At 47.0% G+C, this 20,005-nt stretch overlaps 1 protein-coding gene across 2 annotated transcripts; it reads left to right on the top strand.

The window, feature by feature from the left end:
* Positions 1 to 9,147: 9,147 nt before the first annotated feature.
* Positions 9,148 to 18,743, top strand: WNT16 (Wnt family member 16). 2 transcript variants are annotated; one of them, XM_053406292.1, is made up of 4 exons: positions 9,148 to 9,469; positions 13,225 to 13,499; positions 15,418 to 15,704; positions 18,268 to 18,743. In XM_053406292.1, the coding sequence occupies exons 1-4, from the start codon at positions 9,369 to 9,371 to the stop codon at positions 18,730 to 18,732; spliced, it is 1,128 nt and encodes a 375-aa protein (XP_053262267.1). In that variant the 5' UTR covers positions 9,148 to 9,368; the 3' UTR covers positions 18,733 to 18,743. The 2 variants fall into 2 exon arrangements, with proteins under 2 accessions (XP_053262267.1, XP_053262266.1); XM_053406291.1 differs by having other exon boundaries at positions 13,210 to 13,499.
* The last annotated feature ends 1,262 nt before the right edge of the window (positions 18,744 to 20,005 follow it).

The following is a 20,005-nucleotide window of genomic DNA, read 5'->3' as shown; positions in this document are numbered from 1 at the left end:
GTTATGTGGTTTGATTTTTTAGCTTCCACATTACGAATTTCATCTTCCATTGTTCCTTAGTTTGCGTCAGGACTCAAGTCCTATATTGAATGCCAGAAATATCTGAAGTAATAAGAAATGTCTCTAGGTCTTAGGAGGGTGTGATTCCATTGCTACTAAATTACCATAGACAGGCTATGTGTTTCTTGGCTTAGTATCTAGAGCAGTGTTTCTCAAACTTGGGTCTCCAGCTGTTTTGGACTACAACTCCCATCATCCCTAGCTAGCAAGACCAGGGGACAAGGATGATGGGAACTTTAGTCTGAAAATAGCTGGAGACCCAAGTTTGAGAAACACTGATCTAGAGCTTCCAGCCAGGTTCAACATTGGACATTTTTCTTTAGAAACTATTTTTGTTTATAAGCCTCCCTTTTAGTTGTGCTTTGTTGGAGACATACTGTCCAGTACAACCCTAAGCAGAACCAATACCTGTATGACATACGTCGTAGCACTGATAAAAGGTTAGTCAGAAAATACATCTTGGACTTCCCAACAGTGTTCGAAACTCCCATTGTTCTAGGTGCATTTTGTGACAAGGGAATTTCATTAGCACAAGCAGTTTCTGAGCTCTGGGCACAGCGCTGCGCCTAAGATTTCAGATTAAGACTGCAGAGTGGAAGGAAAGAAGGACCTTTTTCTGCCTCCCCCACTACTCTCTGAAGACTGAAAAAGAGACCCTCTTGTTTATAAGCCTCCCTTTTAGGGGGGTGGGCAGGGGAAAGACTAGACCATGTGAAAAATGAACATAGTATTTTAGCTGCAGTTCATTCATTTTCAGCTTTGTATGCTTGTTATTAAAAGAAAGCACACCTGAAGAGTCTGTTGTTGCGCCTGTAACTTTGGTTTAAGGTGCCTTCTAGCTCCTAGCTTCCATATCTTTAACACTGCTACCCAAGGTATAAGGTCATGGTTGCGAACCTTCACAGTCTGAATCCTCAAATGGGAAATTGTCAAAGTGTAGAGGAAGAATTAGCTGCTCAATGTGATACCACTCCCTCTGTTTCAAGCCATTATTTGCAAGCATCTGGAATATCTGTAGAGACCTTACGGTCCATATGTGGTCAAAACTGTGAAAACTTCTGGAAACCAGAACAACTGCAGTGGGCAGGAGACATCTGAAGTAAATACGGTCAAATTGCTGGCCATGCGCACGAAAGTTGAAGAGCCCAAACCGTACTTGACTAAGAAGAAGAAAAATACTTAATTCTCTGAGATAAGTTACCTCAATTGCTGGCCAAAGGCTTGAGTGGAAGAAGACACTGTACTATTCAGCTCAGGGCAAAGTATCTCATATTTCACTCGTGATTATTCTATGAAGAGACAGTGGCTGTGAGCGTTGCAAACCATCTCCTCACGAACGCAGCCTTACAACAATTTCTCCATGTGGTTGCTGTTACCAAGTGAGGAGGACATCATATGCGGCGGCTCGCTTAGGCACAGCCTATATTTCCTTCAGGGTGTTTGTGGTGCTGTGGGCAGAAGAATCCACCAGAGCCGATGGCAAGAATCTGCACACAAGAAGCTTACCACAGGGTCACCGTTGCCAAGAGGAACAAGCGAATGAGGTCTCTACGTGGCAGCCGATGTAGAACTGGTCCCGAGGGACAGGCCTGAGAAGTACTCTTTGAAGCACCAAGACTTGACAGGCACTTCCATAGCACCCAAGACGACAGATGAAAAATTAAACTCCTGACTCCGAAGCTTCCATTAACATTACAAAAAATAATAATAATGCATTCATCCACTGAAAGTTTGACGTGCAAGTTATATGTAATCATTTGAGCCTTTGGAATATGCCTGCGGGAGCGATTTGGATGGCTTGCGCTACAGCGAGAAGTTAATTTACTGCAGAAGCCAGGCTTTAAAAATGATAGGGTGGCTTTTTATATTTTCTTTGAATGAAAATGAGTGGCCTGGCATGGCAGATCATTTTATGTCAGAATTGGAGGACTTCCTTCAGTTAACTCCCCAAGGCAGCTGCAGGGAGGTTTTAACCTGTTGCCACTGAAGAATGTCAAGAGCGGTGTTAAATATGAAGCAACTTAAATAAATCCCGTTTTCCCACCTAGCTTTAACCTTGACACTTCCGTAAATGATGTGTTGTGTTTCGGTGTATTCATCCATCTGTGTTTCCATTCACTATTAGTAAGGGCTCATCCACACTTCAGTTTGTGCTATGACATCTCAATTGGTAGAGTGTGAGACTCGTAATCTCAGAATTGTGGGTTTGAGCCCCACGTTGGGCAGAATATTCCTGCCTTGCAAGGAGTTGGACTAGATGATCCTTGTGGTCCTTTCCAACTCTACAGTTCTATGATTTCTGGGTCTGAGAGGTTTTTCTACTGTCCCGCAACTTTTCCTGGGAAAACCCACTGCCAACTGCTGAATCAGAACAAACCCCAATCTGCAGATTGTTCCAATTCAGCAGGAAACAGCAGGTATTTTCTGAGGAAAACAGCAAGACAAAAGAAGAACCTCTCAGAAATCACGGGACAAACAAAAGTGCGAATGAACCCTAAGTTACAGTCAGTTGCTGTCCTGCAATTTAGTCTTAGCATCCTCCTGAACAAAGAAAATTAATCAAGAATTATGTAACCTGCAAGCATTTTACATTTTATGAAGTCTTAGTAGTTCGAGGGAGCATTCTACTCAGAGGCTTTGTTCTGTTTCACTGTATTGTGTTTCCATCATTCAGTTATTATTATCTTTATGTTTCAGACTGTGCTATAAACTGCCTCAGGAGTTTGAAGGGCAGGATACAAATATACCCCCAAACCAATCAACCAATGTACATAAAGCCTGAATCGCTTTTCGTGAGCTACAAGTCTATGGAGGTGCACACAGCTATTATCTTCTTACGGCTGCATGCTGAGACTTCCTTACAACAAAGTGACTCACCCAAATACAGTCATACCTTGGTTTTTGAACAGCTTAGTTCTCGAACGTTTTGGCTCCCGAACACCTCAAACCCAGAAGTGACTGTTCCAGTTTGTGAACTATTTTTGGAAGCTGAATGTCCGAAGGGGCTTCCAATTAGCTGCAGGAGGTTCCTGCAGCCAATCGAAAGCTGTGCTTTGGTTTCCGAACATTTTGGAAGTCGACCACACTTCTGGAATGGATTCTGTTTAACTTCCAAGGTACGATTGTACAAGACAAGCTGTCTCCTGACGAAGGGCACCATATACCCCCAATTCACCCCTCATAGTTTTCAAATTTGTGAAATTCCTGAATGGAACTGACACGGGCTTGAGAGTCTTTTTCTTCAGTGTGGCACAGCTGAGATGGATGCAGTTTCAGCAAACAGAAAGACGGTTGGTTTCATCCCTGAAATGAGTCCTCAGGCAGGTAATAAGTGAATGTAGATGCACCATTTGTGGAACTCTGCTGTGGATCGGTTGGGATGATTAGATTTATTTCTGTAGACACCCATTGGTCCAAGAAACGCGGGGCTTGGGGTGGCTTCCTAAGTAAAGGTAAAGGGACCCCTGACCATTAGGTCCAGTCGTGGCCAACTCTGGGGTTGCGGCGCTCATCTCGCTTTATTGGCTGAGTGAGTTGGCGTACAGCTTCCGGGTCATGTGGTCAGCATGACTAAGCCACTTCTGGCAAACCAGAGCAGCGCACGGAAATGCCGTTTACCTTCCCGCCGGAGTGGTACCTATTTATCTACTTGCACTGGTGTGCTTTTGAACTGCTAGGTTGGCAGGAGCAGGGACCGAGCAACGGGAGCTCACCCCGTCGCGGGGATTCGAACCGCCGACCTTCTGATCGGCAAGTCCTAGGCTCTGTGGTTTAACCCACAGCGCCACCCATGTCCCTTCCTAAGTAGCTTCCTAAGTAGGATGACAAAATTAGACCACAGCCAAGCTTCTAGCTAGCTCTTGATGGTTTCCTATTCCTGCCCCTTTCCATCTTCCACCCTTAATCCCTGCACTTAACACATGAGCTACCTGCATTGCCTGCCCCCCCCCCCATGAGACTGATGAACTGTATACCTACTATATGAAAGTTAACAACTGGACTGCAAAAATGGATTTTACATGCTCTAATGGTAGCCAAGAGGCTGATATTGATGAACTGCAAGAATAAAGACATGATCTCCTTTAATCAGCAGATTGATAATATGATAACACTTGCAACCTACAAACGGACTGCTTACAGACGTAGACTCTGCTTGGATAAATGTGACAATATTTGGAACAAATATATACAAAATGTAGTAGGCTATTAATATTTACGTTAGTATTAGGACAATAATATCCAATTTATAAAAGAATGTATGGGCTATGGTATTTTTTTGTATACATTCATTTATATTTTTCCCTTTACACAGTTGTGTGTTTTGTTCTTTTTTCTTTATGTATCACTTTAAAAGGTAAAGGGACCCCTGACCATTAGGTCCAGTCGTGGCCGACTCTGGGGTTGCGGTGCTCATCTCGCTTTATTGGCTGAGGGAGCCGGCGTACAGCTTCCGGGTCATGTGGCCAGCATGACTAAGCCGCTTCTGGCGAACCAGAGCAGCGCACAGAAACGCCCTTTACCTTCCCGCTGGAGCGGTACCTATTTATCTACTTGCACTTTGATGTGCTTTCGAACTGCTAGGTTGGCAGGAGCAGGGACCGAGCAACGGGAGCTCACCCCTTTGCAGGGATTCGAACCACCGATCACTTTACTGCTTCATATTTGAGTCCCCCCCCCCAAATAAAATGTCTATTCAAAAAGAGAGAGAGACTGATGCAAGGTCAAGAGGAAAGCTAAGGGAAGGTGGGAGGAGAATGTACCAAAGGCTGGACTCCATCATCCTTTGTCTGATCCATAAAGACAGTCTTCCATTATTATTCTGTGTGAAGAGGCCCAAACACAGCAACTTACCGGTGTGTGTGCGCGCACGCGTTCTATTCTCAAACAATATCCCCATGTTTCCCTTCTACAACAAACCTCACAAACGCCACACCCAATTAAATAGGGCTGCCCTCGTTTGTGGAATGCAACAGCTGTAGAACTGTGATGTGTTCTCCTACCCTCCAACAGAAATATTTCCCGAAGTAAAATTATCTCATTTATGGAGCATTCACCCTCCTTCACATCCTTTGCCAAGTAAAAAATCTGAAAGAAGATTTCTGCACTTCCTTGACTTCAGGCAAGTCAGATAGCCTTTGATGAAGTAAGCCGTTTCGGATATAGATCAAGATAATGGCAGAAATGTTGTTTTTCAGTTCATAGAATCGTACTAGGGCTGGTAGAAAACAGAAGGTCGAATCAATACTTCTCCCCTAAGTGAGTGGATGTCAGGCTCCCCTCCCGCACCCATGGCCACTTAATATTTATTTCTTTTGTTCTACAAATCAAAGCACATGCGTAACTCATATTTTAATAAGTGTAGTCTTGCTGTTCTGATGTGATGGATGCCCAGCCCCTTCTTCAGCAAAGTTCTGAAAAGTCAGGTGCATTCGTTGTCCACCTCAGTCATTCATCTTGCTTCTGTTATTTAGACTTGAGGGCAGTAACTGATGAAAAGGGCCATAGCTCAGCCGCAGAGAATCTGCTTTGAATGCAAAATGTTCCAATTTCAATTCCTGGGTAGGGAATCTCTAGGTAGAGCTGGGAACGCCCCCTGTCTGAAACCCCAAAATGCCCTTGCCAGTACAGTGGTACCTTGGTTCTCAAACTTAATCCGTTCCGGAAGTTTGTTCCAAAACCAAAGTGTTCCAAAACCAAGATGCGCTTTCCCATAGAAAGCAATGCAAAACGGATTAATCCGTTCCAGACTTTTAAAAAACACACCCTAAAACAGCAATTTAACATTATCCATTTCCGCAGTCACACCATCATTCAATCAATAGCTGAACTGGGTTCCACACAGTCACAAAAACAAATTACCCGTATATACTCGAGTATAAGCCGACCCGAATATAAGCCGAGGCACCTAATTTTACCACAAAAAACTGGGGAAACTTACTGACTCGAGTATAAGCCTAGGGTGGGAAATGCTGACAGCTGCAAAGGCGGAGGGCGAGAAAGCAGCAGCCTGAAAGGGCTGCTTTCGGGCTGCTCGTTCCTCCTCCGCAGACGACAGCCTCTGCCGCTCGCAAGGGCAGGAACATGAACCGCGCTTGGCAAGAGCGGTGGTGGCACGAACAGCGGCAGCAAACAGTAAGTGGGACCCTCACTCGAGTATAAGCCGAGGGGGGCTTTTTCAGCATAAAAAATGTGCTGAAAAAATCGGCTTATGCACGAGTATATACAGTAACCGGAAAAGCCTCAAAAACAAAAATGCAAAATAAATAGCAAAAACAAAAGCGTCAAACTTAATCCATTTCCGGAAGTCTGTTTGACTTCCGAAATGTTTGAAAACCAAGGCACAGCTTTTGATTGGTCCAGGCACCCCAGAAACAATAGCCGACAGCCGCATTGGATGTTCGGCTTCTGAAAAACGTTTGAAAACCAGACACTTCCTGTTAAGTTGTGGGTGAACATATCAGATGACACAGCAATTCTTCAAACAGCTCTTGTTTATTCACAGGCCAGAACAGAACTGAATTGAAGGGTTCAGCCAGCCTGCTTATATAGAGCTCCACTAGAATGCAACAGTAACCATTTTCTGTAACTATCCAATCAATGAATGTCACTTTGGATCCCTTATTTGCATATGTGGACCTGAACTATCTACAGTATCCCCCTGCTGGCCCAGGGTGAGAACTTCAGTACATAACACTTCTGGGTTTTCGGCGTTTGCGTACCAAGGCGTTTGAGAAACAAGGTACCACTGTATATAGATGGCTAGATGGACCAGTGCTATTTTTCTAGAAAAAGAAGTTGCCGGAACTCACCATGAACGCCTCCCTTGTTCTCTTAGAATGGCAATGACAAGCACCCGAGAGGTGCCAAAACTGAGTTCCGGTGAGTTCTGGCTAAAAAAGAGAGATCCCTGGATAGACCAATGGTCTAAAGCAGTGTTCTCGTATATTCTTATGTAAAAATCCCCATTCTGTACAGCTAGGGGCCTGGTCAAAACAGCATCCATCTCTGTTTTCAGAAATAAATCAATCACAGGTCCATAGACCGGGGGGGGGGCGGGCGCTGGGAGGCTGTGCCCCTGGGTGTTTTTTTGTGGGGTGCCCCCATAACAGGGTCCTTCATCAGAACCTGGCTCCGGTGCACGAGGTAGATGCAGAGTCATAAACAGCAGATTTAAAATGATACAACATCCCTCCTAAATGTGTCAAAATCTGTCCTGGAGAAACGGTTCCAGAATTTAACACAATTTCCATTTCAGGTGATACAGCAACTTAATAATTTGGCTCACGCTACTTGCTGAAAAACAAGCGAGGCTGCAAGCCTATGCACTGGGAGAGAGGACGCTTTCTGTTATGTACTGAGTTGAATAGGATCCAAAAGGCAGCAGTCTGATTGGTCCTAGAACAATAGGATCCAAAAGGCAGCAGTCTGATTGGTCCTAGAACAATAGGATTCAGAATGCAGCAGTCTGATTGGTCCTAGAACAATGCAGCAGTATGATTGGTTGGCAGGAACTACCCAATCATGCTCCAGATAGAAGTGAATCCACAACCTGATTGGCTTACAGTAGAATTCCGGAATTAGCCAATCATGTGCAGCCCATTGTGTAAATAATGTATATAAAGCAGGTACTTTGAGGGGACATTCATTCATTCCTCCTCACCACTATGAGCTGAATAAAGAGCATGAAATCACTTTGCGACTCTGAGTATATTTCACTTTCAATCTTTAGAAAGTAACTTTTTTAAACCTCCAGAACTATCGGGATTGGAAACTATTCTGATTTCTCTGTCTAAAGCTTTTATAAGAATTAGATTTATTCAGATCTATTGCAGGGATAGGTAAGGAATTTTAGGCATGGGAGCTAATCGTGGCCCCCAAGCCTAAAATCCTGCCCTTGGCTCCTCCCTAGACCACACCCCCTTCCCAAGCCACGCCCCTCACCAGCCTTACTTTGCCCCTGCCTTTAGTGTTTTGACCTGGCTGGAACATACCCTCAAACTCTGATAATGCACGGGTGGAGGATAGGTGAGCATGGGAAACTAGGCCACTGTACAAAGGGAAAAGTTGCAATTTATTGTTCTGCATGGGTGCAGCTAAGGGTGGGGAGCCAGGGAGGGGCAGCTGCCCCCTAAACCAATAAAAATACATAGCTAACTGAGGTTCTGCCCCCTTCCAACAAAAATCCTGGCTACGCGGCATTTTTATTATTTATTGAATTTATATACAGTGGTACCTCAGGTAAGTACTTAATTCGTTCCGGAGGTCCGTTCTTAACCTGAAACTGTTCTTAACCTGAAGCACCACTTTAGCTAATGGGGCCTCCTGCTGCTGCTGCGCTACCGGAGCACGATTTCTCATCCTGAAGCAAAGTTCTTAACCCGAGGTACTATTTCTGGGTTAGCAGAGTCTGTAACCTGAAGCGTCTGTAACCTGAAGCATATGTAACCCGAGGTACCACTGTACCGTTCTATAGCTGGAGGTCTGAGGGGCGGTTCACAGAACAAAATCAAAAGACAACACCACAAAACACAGAATCAAAATAAAAACAACAAAAAACCACATTTTAACAGGGAATTGGATGTCAGTCAATCAACCATGCGGCTCTCAGATGGCTGCCCGAGAGGGAACGTGGCCCTCGAGCTGGAAAAAGGCTGCTCATCCCTGATCTGTTATCATATTGATGCAGCGAGCTTTCCTAAGGATGCAAACTTCAGCTTGCTGACACATTCCAGGGAGTTATTGTGCCATCTCTCCCGGCGGCAAGCAGAGAATTCCTAGTAAAATGGTGTTGAGACACGGAAAGCAGCATTTTTCAGGATCCAGAGCAGCGCCTGTTCCCTGATGCTCCGTGATGCGCGTTCTCACTTCTTGCAGCGCAAAATTTCGGTTTTATTCTTTGCAGAAGCCTTTGCAGAAGGCTCGCAGAGCACAGCGCAGACCGCCTGATTACAACCGCGTGCGGGCGAGCCCTTCGGAACGCGCCGCAGCCAATGAGAAGCGCGTTTCATATTGATGAGCCTCCGCCAGCCAATGAGGCGGCGAGCGAGAGTCGCCAAAGTCGAGAGGAGCGAGGCAAGGCGCGCCAGAACTTCTCTCCCTTTCGGAGGGCGCGCTGCTCTCTTGGGTCGCGTCCGGTGGATCGCCGGCCGGGGATCGCGCTGCCCTCGCAGGTGATCCGCGTGAGCGGCGCTCCCCTCAGTTAGGGGAAGGGCTTTTAAGGCGCTGTCTCTGCTCAGGACTGAAGATCGCAGCTGCGGGAGCGGAGAGCGGCTGGGTGGGGATCTCCCGGGGATCTCCATGCACTGGCTATGGAGAAGGGGGCGCCCTGGGGAATCCTGCCTCGCCTGTGCGTGCTGTGCACGGCGCTGCTCTGGCAACTTTGGCCCTGCGGCGCCCACGGCAACTGGATGTGAGTAGAAGCGGGTGCCGAGGGGGATTCCTCATCTCCCGGGGTCGGGGGTGGGGTGATCGAATTGGCTGCGCCTCTCCTGCCTTCGGGACAAATGCAAGCCGTTCTCAGCTCTGCAGAATGTCTCTCAAAGATAATAGTTAGAAAGGGATCACGAGGATCATTAACCCAACCCCTTGCTATGCTGGAATACGCAGTTGTCCCATACGGGGATCGAACCTACAAGCTTGGCGTTATATCAGCACGGTGCTCAAACAACGACGTTACCCAGGCGTTAACTCGATTCCGAGCTTTGGGCAGTTTTCACACGTGCGGGGTTTGAATCTCCCGGGTCTGTACGTAATAGAATGCCCGCTTTCCCGCACGACACGGAAGCGCCTTTTCTTTCTTTTTCTTTTTTGCACGTGCGAGGCGCGGCTGTTTATAAGGAAAGCTCTTTGGTGGGTTGTCACGCGACTTTCAAACCTTCGCCTGGTGGGCCAGAATGCTCATTCCCATATCAAATGCCGCCGCGTTAGTAAAGCTCAAAGGGGCGGTTGCATGCATAGTCATTTATGCCGATCTAAAAGGAGCTGCTTTCCTAAGGAGGCTCAAAGAATCCGGGCAATCCTGTGTCTTCTTGAGAGAAGGAACGCCAAGGCAGGATGTGTGCAAATGCTTCTGAAACACCTTTTTAAAGGTCCCTTTTTAAACTGAGAAATGTTAGTGTGCTATATATATATATATATATATATATATGGCAGAGACATTGCCTGTACATTTGCACCAGGGTTGCCATTTCCCCCATCAAATAACACATTGCAAACGTAGCAAAGCGGAAGGCTGATTTCATCCTTACAAGTTTCTAGGACGCCCTAGAAAGCGAACTTTTTCGATTCCTTTAGTAAAAATAAATACAAACCTGCCACCCCTTTTATAATATTCACAAATGGTGGCAGCAAAGTTTGCAGATCTATTTTGTGTGTGTTGTTTGAGAAGAACCTCAAACCCTGATTTGATCTGAAGGTACAAATCTGTTTGAAACTTGGTTACATGGTCTACAATTTAGCATGCATTTATTTATATCCTGTCTTTCCTCCAAGAAGCTGAAAGGTACATGCATGGTTTTTTCCCCCTCCCCGTTTTATCCTCTCAACAACCTTGCAGGGTAGGTTAGGCTAAGAAACAGTGGCTGGTCCAATGAAATTCATGGCTGAGTGAAGATTTAAAGCTGGTCTCCCAGTGCTCTAAACACCAGATCACGACTGGATGCTCTCATCCAGCATGGAATGGAGAAAGTGGACTGCGAAGCATTTCTCCCTTGCTCTGTAAATACTGGAAACCAGGGTTATCAAATAAGGCGGGGGTGGGGGGTGGGATCCAGCACACCAGTTACATAGCAACAGTAGTAGGTTTCTTGCTTCCCATCTTCCCACATGCCTTTGCTTGGGAAAGAGAATGCCTTTGGTCTCATCCCACGAGGTTTTTTTTTAGTTTGTGCTCAGAGGATGCGTTCTGTGAAACGATTCTGCTCCTTTCACATTTGCAGAGATAATTTTGTGCTCAGGATCTGGCAAGGTGGAATCCTGCCTGGATATGTCTTGTGCTGATTAAATTAAACACACACACACACACACACACACACACACACACACACAAATGCCACAGGCTTGGGGTGTTTGCGGGAATGTCATTAACTGCAGATGTGATACAGGCTGTTACAATCCAGTAGTCTCTCATGACTGTATTTTCCCAAGTGGCTCCAGGAATTGTGTTTGAATTATCTCATATCAGTACAGTGGTACCTCGGGTTACATACGCTTCAGGTTACAGACTGCGCTAACCCAGAAATAGTACCTCGGGTTAAGAACTTTGCTTCAGGATGAGAACAGAAATCGTGCAGTGGTGGCGCGGCGGCAGCAGGAGGCCCCATTAGCTAAAGTGGTGCCTCAGGTTAAGAACAGCTTCAGGTTAAGAACAGACTTCTGGAACAAAATAAGTACTTAACCTGAGGTACCACTGTATAGCAAAAAGGGAAAGCTACATTGTACAATGAGGTTTTTAAAATCGCCCTTTGTTTACTATGGGAATTTCCCGGTCAAAGGGCTTTGTACAGTTCCTCAGTGACATCTATCACCTACCAAGGGACTGTTCAGTCCTCTTTCTGACTGCTGCGGAGTTAGAAGGCCTCAGTGGGGAGCCTCTAGCCCAGCCTTCCCTAACACTGGGTCCCCAGATATTGTTGGACTACAACTCCTATCATCCCTGGTAGCTGCGGATGATGGGAGTTGTAGCCCAACAACAACACCCAAATTTGAGAAAGGGTGCCTAGCCCTTGGACCTCATTAGATTCTCTAGAACTCCTGTGGGGCCCTTTTGTCCAAGCTCACCTGCCCCACACCTGAAGTCATGTAAGGTAAAGAAAGAAAAACCGGGTCGCCTGATGTCATGGTGGTGCCAGGTGATTGACAGATGGGCGACTCCACCCAGCTGTCAAACCCTGCGCTCTGGGGATGTGGGAGATAGTGATCCCTCCTGCAGAATCCTCTCAGGCAACAGTCTTGCCCTGCCACAGAAATCCAAGATGCCTAGTACTAACCCCTCCCTCTCCTCTCCAGTCCTAGCTTATCGTCTGATTTCAGGTGCTTCTTGTTCCACACCTATTGCTGAGGAATGTTGCATTTGGAAGCGTCATATAATGCTTTCGGAAGTGGCCAATAAAGATTACAAGATATTCTGAGCATCACTTTTTTTTTAAGGGAAATGCCCAGATTTATTTATTTACCTTGGAAGTCAAACGGAATCCGTTCCAGAAGTCCGTTTGACTTCCAAAAGATTTGAAAACCAAATCACAGCTTCCGATTGGCTGCAGGAGGTTCCTGCAACCAATCAGAAGCTGCGGAAGCCCCGTCGAACGTTTGGTTTCCAAAAGAACGTTCACAAACCGGAACGATCACTTCCGGGTTTGCAGCGTTCAGGAGCCAAAACGTCTGAGTTCCAGGGCGTTCAGGAGCCAAGGTACGACTGTACTTGATTGATTGATTGATATACGGCCCTTCATCATAAGATCTCAGAGCGGTTCAAAGTTTAAAATGCAGGATAAAACAAGTAAATAAGTAAAACAAAACAACAAAATAATAACACCCCCCTTCCCACATCAGTCAGCCAAAGGCCTGATGAAGAGGAACGTTTTTGCCTGGTGCCTAAAAATGTAGAACGAAGGTGCCTGGCTAACCGGCCTGGGGAGAGCACTCCATAAGCAGGGAGCCACTACAGAAAAGGCCCGTTTTCATGGTGCCACCATCTGGACATCACGTGGAGGAGGCTAAGGAAGAAGGGCGTCAGGTGATGAATGCAGAGAGGCGGTCCTTGGGGTATTGCGGTCCTGAGCCATTTAAGGCTTTATAGGTCAAAACCAGCATTTTGAATTGGGCCCAGAAACTAATTGGTAGCCAGTGGAGTTGTGCCGGGATCGGTGTAATATGATCTAACTGGTGACCATTGTTTAATATCCAGATGTCCAGGACCACAACTCCCATTGGTCTCAGCCAGCATGGCCAGTGGTCAGGGATGATGGGGGTCACAGCCTTAGCTACTCCCTCCGCTGGTCTTCCATGAATTTGTGTTCCTTTGACCCTCTGGTGTTTCGATAGTCCTTTCACATCGCTGGGTTGTTTGAGCCGTGGCTCCTCTTTCCTGTTTTGGCCGCTCTCGTCTTACCTGTGTCAAATGAAATGTCCGGTGCTTGGGTCTCACCCCAGGGGCTGCTTTTTCAGGTGGCTGGGCATGGCCTCCTTTGGTGTCCCCGAGAAACTGGGCTGCGCCAACCTGCCTCTGAACGGCCGTCAAAAGGACCTGTGCAAGAAGCAGCCCAACCTCCTGCCCAGCATCCGCGAAGGAGCCCGCCTGGGGATTGAGGAGTGCCAGAGCCAGTTCAAACACGAGCGCTGGAACTGCCTCCTGCCGCTCAAGACGGCTTCTAAGACTTCCAACCCTTCGCCCATCTCTGCGGCTCCTGCTTCCTCCGGCTTTGGCTATGAACTGAGCAGCGGTAGGTCCTCTGGTTGGGAGGAGTGGGAAAGTGACGGGTTTGAGACGCACTGTCTCACGTCCCATCCATGCAGTGCACATTAGAAATCAGCCGGGTGCCTTTTGCGACTGGCGTGGGGCCAATTGTGACCATGTGGAGACCATGTGGCAAAGGTTCCCCATCCTTTGCACTAATTCAAAGGTAGCCAACAATTGCCTTCCAAATGTTGGTGGTCTTCAATTCCTGTCTTCCCCAAGCAGCAGAACCAGTGGTCATTGTTGTTGCAACATCTTGAGGTAAAGGTAAAAGGCTCCCTGGACGGTTAAGTCCAGTCAAAGGTGACTATGGGGTTGCGGCGCTCATCTCGCTTTCAGGCTGAGGGTGCCGGCATTTGTCCACAGACAGCTTTCCGGGTCATGTGACCAGCATGACTAAACCACTTCTGGCGCAAAGGAAACCAGAGCGCACGGAAACGCTGCTTCACTTCCCGCCACAGCAGTACCTATTTATCTACTTGCACTGGCGTGCTTTCGAACTGCTAGGTTGGCAGGAGCTGGGACAGAGCAATGGGGGCTCACCCCGTCGTGGGGATTCGAACCACCAACCTTCCAATTGGCAAGCCCAAGAGGCTCAGTGGTTTAGACCACAGTGCCACACGCATCCCTCCTAGAAGACGCCAACCTGGCGACTGCTGCCCTAAGTTCTGTGATCTCAGTACACTGGCCCCAATCCAAAGCAAGCTTGTAACACTGAAGTCCCTTTGAACTCCGTTGTGACTAAATTGCCCTGTCAATTTCAGCTGGACGTAAACTGAATGAATTTCCCCGGGAGGAGGGCCAAGATTTCGTTCTCTCCTGCTGGCTTAATGGGAGCGGGCACCATTCTGGCCACAAGATCATGCTGTCAACCTTTTTGAGTGATGTTTTGAAGAGTGGTACCCTCCTATCTGGGATGGTTGGCCTCTTCCACCAAGTGTGCAGCTTTGGGAGGGATGCACATGATGTGGTGAGGGTGGAAGGGGACAGCCGCCTAGCCCACCAGATGAGTCGAATCCAACCCTGGCGATCAGTGGGGTGACAGGTGTCGCAGCCAGATCGCCCTCACATCCTAGAGATTGAATTCCAAACCCTTAACATCGCAGCCGACAAAACCTGTTTCCCTTTGGGGTTGGGAATTCCACCCTCGTTTAACCAGGACGCTCCGTATTTACAGCACCTTTCAATCCCCACCTACGCAGAGCTCTTTCCCTTGCAAGATTTAATGTCTTGCCGCCTGCAGGTAGATTTTTGACAATCCCATCCTCTGAAAGTCACTGCCCTTGTGGCACAAAACAGGTTGAATCCCTCACACGTGTTTTATTTTATTTCCCAGTTTATGCAAAAAACATATGATAAATGTTTGGCCCCCTTTTTGAAGGAGGGGAATTATCGACTCTTCCAGGGTGTCTTATCTGCTGAGCAATTGTAGAAATGACATTGTGGAGAATGTGGCAAGATTTTTGAGTGACGCCACGAAATTACGTCACCGTAGGTCCCAAGAGCCATTTTTGTATCTCATGGTGCCTGTACAGTTTCATCCTAAAGTATCTCCTATGTTTCGTTCATTCTGTTGTGTTCTGATCATGTACAGTCGTACCTTGGTTAAGGAACGCCTTGCGAGTCGAACGTTTTGGCTTCCAAACACCACAAACCCGGAAGTGAGTGTTCTGGTTTGTGAGCATTCTTTGGAACCCAAACATCCGGTGAGGCTTACGCAGCTTCTGATTGGCTGCAGGAGCTTCCTGCAACCAATTGGAAGCCGTGCCTTGGTTTCCGAATGTTTTGGAAGTCGAACGGACTTCTGGAGCAGATTCTGTTTGACTTCCGAGGTACGACTGTATATGAAGCACTTTTTCTGTGCCGGTAAAGGAGATTGATTGAATGACTATGTCCTTCTGCAGGTACCAAAGAAACAGCGTTCATCTCGGCGGTGACAGCAGCGGGCCTTGTGCATTCCGTGACTCATTCATGCAGCGTGGGGAACATGACCGACTGCGCCTGTGACCCCAAGCTACAGAGTGGTGGCTCAGCCAGCGAAGGCTGGCACTGGGGCGGCTGCTCCGATGACATCCAGTACGGAATGTGGCTGAGCAGAAAGTTTTTAGACGGCCCTGTGGAAAATGTCACGGGGAAAGATGGCAGCAGGTTGCTAGCCATGAATCTGCATAACAACGAAGCTGGAAGACTGGTATGGATTTGACTCCTGTCCTCCCATTCCACTTGTAATATGTAGCCAATGAATGGTGGAGGGAGACACAGTTTCCTTGCTGCTTCCCCATGTCCCTGGCATTAAGCCACCATACCCCAAGATCTTCCATCTCTTTGACCTGCACACAAAAAGATAGCTTCCTCTGATTATGCATTCCCTGTGTGGAGCTTTTCTTTAAGAAACCTGCATGTTTTAAATGTGAAGGTTGAAAACTTGTCTTTCCCCACCATTGCGTTTGTCTGACAAATTCTGGGCCATGCACAAAGTGGCTTATTTATTATGTGCTGTGGGTTAAACCACAGAGCCTAGGACTTGCCGATCAGAGGGTTGGCGGTTCGATCCCCGAGATGGGGTGAGCTCCCGTTGCTCGGTCCCTGCTCCTGCCAACCTAGCAGTTTGAAAGCGTGTCAAAGTGCAAGTAGATAAATAGGTACCACTCTGGCGGGAAGGTAAACTGTGTTTCTGTGCGCTGCTCTGGTTCGCCAGAAGCGGCTTAGTCCTGCTGGCCACATGACTCGGAAGCTATACGCTGGCTCCCTCGGCCAATAAAGCGAGATGAGCTCTGCAACCCCAGAGTCAGTCACGACTGGACCTAATGGTCAGGGGTCCCTTTACCTTTACTTTTTTAGATCCAGGCCTATGCAGAGTTGTGTTCACGCGGTTTTTCAGCGGTTCCTCCTTCCCTCTGCAGCCTGCTAAAAAAACTACTCCAGAAAGTTGGGGAACACTCTTGAGCTGCCTGGGAGGGCAAGTGTTGGGGGTTGCAGATGGAATTTGTGAAAATCACTTCTCCCCACCCTTCGCCTGGAACCTCGGATGAATCGGGGCGCTGCTGTGAGCAGAAAGAGCCTGTTCATTCATGGAGGGGCGTGTCTGGATCCAAACCTGTATTTTTATCCTGTCCACCCTCAGGTTGTTCAAAATAACTGCCCACCACCTCCTGTGTCTTCCTTATCCTGTGTTATCTTCACAGCAACTAGCTGCGAAGCAAGTTAAAGTGAGACTTGTCCAGGGTCACTTAGTGAACATCACAACCAAGTCCAAGGCTAACCACTAAACTTTCTAGTTTTTAGAGACCTGGGATTTGCCGCAGAAGGTGTGACTTCTAAGCAGCATCCTACCACCACCACTGCAGGAATTAAAACAAAAATATATATTCTAATATATTCCAATAATGGAGCTCAGATCAGTACTGGACTCGGATTTTGTAAGCTCTAAGCTGTCAGGGATGCTATTTCAGATATTAGTTGGGGCATAAGGTTAGCAATGATTTCAGTAGAGGACAAGATTCTTGGTTCTCGTGGTTCAGGTGCATATATCAGCTGCTCTGCCATAAATATGTATACAGTGGTACCTCGGGTTACATACGCTTCAGGTTACAGACTCCGCTAACCCAGAAATAGTACCTCGGGTTAAGAACTTTGCTTCAGGATGAGAACAGAAATCGTGCTCCGGCAGCACGGCAGCAGCTGGAGGCCCCATTAGTTAAAGTGGTGCTTCAGGTTAAGAACAGTTTCAGGTTAAGAACGCACCTCCAGAACTAATTAAATACTTAACCCAAGGTACCACTGTATATATAATCTTGTGCTTATTCAGATGCTTACACAGATTGATGTGCCGTTTTTAAGAACATGAGAGGTGCACTTGGGTAGAGGAAAAAGGAGTTACTGTGTATAGGTGGGGAAGACATGTATTAGTGTTTTGGAGAGAAAAGCACGCGTGTCTCTGGTATCTATACGTGCTGAGAGTGTAAGAGTGAGACTGGCATGCCCGCCTTACATATTTTTCCTGGTCTGGGAGGAATGCTTTTGTTATTGTTCTTACACACACAAAAACAACAATAACAATTGTGTTGCTGTCCATGTGCAAAATCAGTTTTGTGTTATCTCCACAATCGGAGCCAGCACAACATAGGTGATTCCCCGTGGCAAGTATGAGGTTGTCTGACGATGGGGCAGCAGCAACGACGGCGCTGTCTCTAATTTTGAGTTGTGCAACTCTGCCACCCCCACGGCAGCAGTGTTGTGTTATGCCACAACCCCATAACAACCATTCTGTGAATTGCCCCTGAGATCTTTTCACGAAGGGCGGTCTTTAAATTTTGACAACAATTAGTAGCAGCAACAATAATAACAGTAATAATAGGGTTTTTTATTATTTTTGTGACTGCTGCCCCACTGCTCTTTCTCAAAATTTGAAATTTGCCTGCTGGTCCTAAAAGGCAGGCAACCTTTGCCATAGCTGAAGAGACTGGGTGTAGTTCTGTTTTGAGAAACGGCTTGGCTGCAAGAACTGTTGCAATGAAAGCAAGAACCTGAGCTCTAGTTGTGCATATGGCTCTCTCACTTACCTGTCTGCTTTTTTGTTCTTTAATCTCTGGCTTCATTACTGAGAAGCAGACGACTTGCAAATGGAAGATGTTTAAACATTTTGGGCATTGTCATTTCATAGCCTTAGAAGCGTAGAATCTGTTGCTTGGTAGTTAACAAATGAGTGGAACATTGCTTGATTGTGGATTGTTTTGGTCTCAACTTTTCCCCAGGCTGTCGCAAAACTGATGACGGTGGATTGCCGTTGCCACGGAGTCTCTGGCTCCTGCGCTCTCAAGACGTGCTGGAAGACTATGTCCTCCTTTGCAAAGATTGGCAGTTTTTTGAAAGAGAAGTACGAAAGCAGCATCCAGATTTCTGACAGGGCGAGAAGAAAGATACGCAGGAAAGACAAAAGGCAGCGGAAGATACCAATCCGCAAAGAAGATCTGCTGTACATCCACAAGTCCCCCAACTACTGCGTTGAAGATCCCAAACTGGGAGTCCCCGGGACGCAAGGAAGGGAATGCAACCGTACTTCCGAGGGGCCGGATGGATGCAACCTCCTGTGCTGCGGCCGCGGTTACAACACCCACGTCGTCAGGCAAGTGGAGAGATGCGACTGCAAGTTTGTTTGGTGTTGTTACGTACGCTGCAGAAGATGCGAGACCATGACTGATGTCCATACTTGCAAGTGAAACCGTACCTGCCCTGAAAACAGATGACGAGAGAAAAACCCTGAGAAGTAGTCTTCTCGTGGTCCTGCTAAGGAGGCGTCTTGAGATGAAGAGCCTCAAGGGCCAAAGGTGTTGGTTCGTATCGAAAGGGCAGATCGGAATAAGTAGAGGCCCCATTTAAAACTAACAGTAGTGGAGACCTGGATTATCTGAAGAATTTTGCTTAGCTGGGTGGCCTACTGGAGCGACTCGTGTCCATAATCGCCGTGAATAGTCAGTATTTTGATCAGTGAAGTCAAGATGGACACGTCTTTGACAACGCTGGACACAGTTCTCAAGGCAGCCAGAAGAGCTTAAATGAAACATTTGGAGGCTACAAGGATTCCTGGTACAAGATAAGCTGATCCCATGTATTAAGAGTACTCTGTTTATTGAGACCTCTGGGAGCAAAGGATTACCAGCAGTTGTACGGCTGTTTGCTTAGCTAGTCAAATGTTAAGGGTAAGACTGAGATGTTCATCAGTTAACCGAGCCGAATCTAAGATGGGTTGAAAAGCTTTCTTGGGCAGATCTGGACCTTGGCGTTGGGAGTACACGCCAGTTAAAGCAAAAAGATGTGTAGCTGCGACCTCCTGGTGGTTTTTAAAAATTTTAGTTGTGTCTTCTCCAGTGCCATTAAAAGCTTCATTGAGGAAAAGGGAGAGAAATGGAGCAGCTTTGTGGGAACGTTGTGGTGTCGTCGCTTAAGGCATTCTCATTCCTCCCCCCCCAAAAAAATTATGCTGATTATTTTTGTTTTGTGATGTGATGCTCCATTCTTTTTATGGAAATGTCTCCCATATGCTATTGCTAAACACACCTGTCTGTGACTATAACATGCCAGTGTGCTATGAAAACTATGGTGTGCGTGTCAGCGAATTTGGCGCATGCTCCATTGACCGGAGGATCATCAATCCATGATGGATGGATGCATTGCTCCCTTTAGATCTTTTTGGCCACCCTGCAAGAGGCATTTATTCCAATCAGGTTAATCAATTATCTTGTTTCTTTGGCACAGCCATCGTTTCCTAGTCATTGTAAGTATGGTCAGTCAAAAGTGGTTTGCCAGCTCGGGTGGAGGAAGGTAGGGGGCGACTTGGAGATCACTGTGGTGCAAATGCACTAGCAGGAGTATTGGAACGACTCCTTTGGGAAATGACCTTGCCACCACCTCATCCCTTCCTCTTGCACCGAAAGCCACTTCTGTGGCCAATGTTGATAAACCGATAAGCTTTGTGAGTCCGGATCTACTAGA

The sequence above is a fragment of the Podarcis raffonei genome, chromosome 10, assembly GCF_027172205.1.
Source record: "Podarcis raffonei isolate rPodRaf1 chromosome 10, rPodRaf1.pri, whole genome shotgun sequence".
Taxonomy (NCBI): Eukaryota; Metazoa; Chordata; class Lepidosauria; order Squamata; family Lacertidae; genus Podarcis; species Podarcis raffonei.
This window is presented reverse-complemented; position numbering and strand designations above follow the sequence as displayed.

Coding starts and splice junctions, on each gene's coding strand:
- WNT16 (XM_053406291.1), top strand. CDS start 9,369: ATGGAGAAGGGGGCGCCCTGGGGAATCCTGCCTCGCCTGTGCGTGCTG. Junction 9,470..13,209: donor GGCGCCCACGGCAACTGGAT/GTGAGTAGAAGC, acceptor GTCTCACCCCAG/GGGCTGCTTTTTCAGGTGGC. Junction 15,705..18,267: donor ACAACGAAGCTGGAAGACTG/GTATGGATTTGA, acceptor ACTTTTCCCCAG/GCTGTCGCAAAACTGATGAC.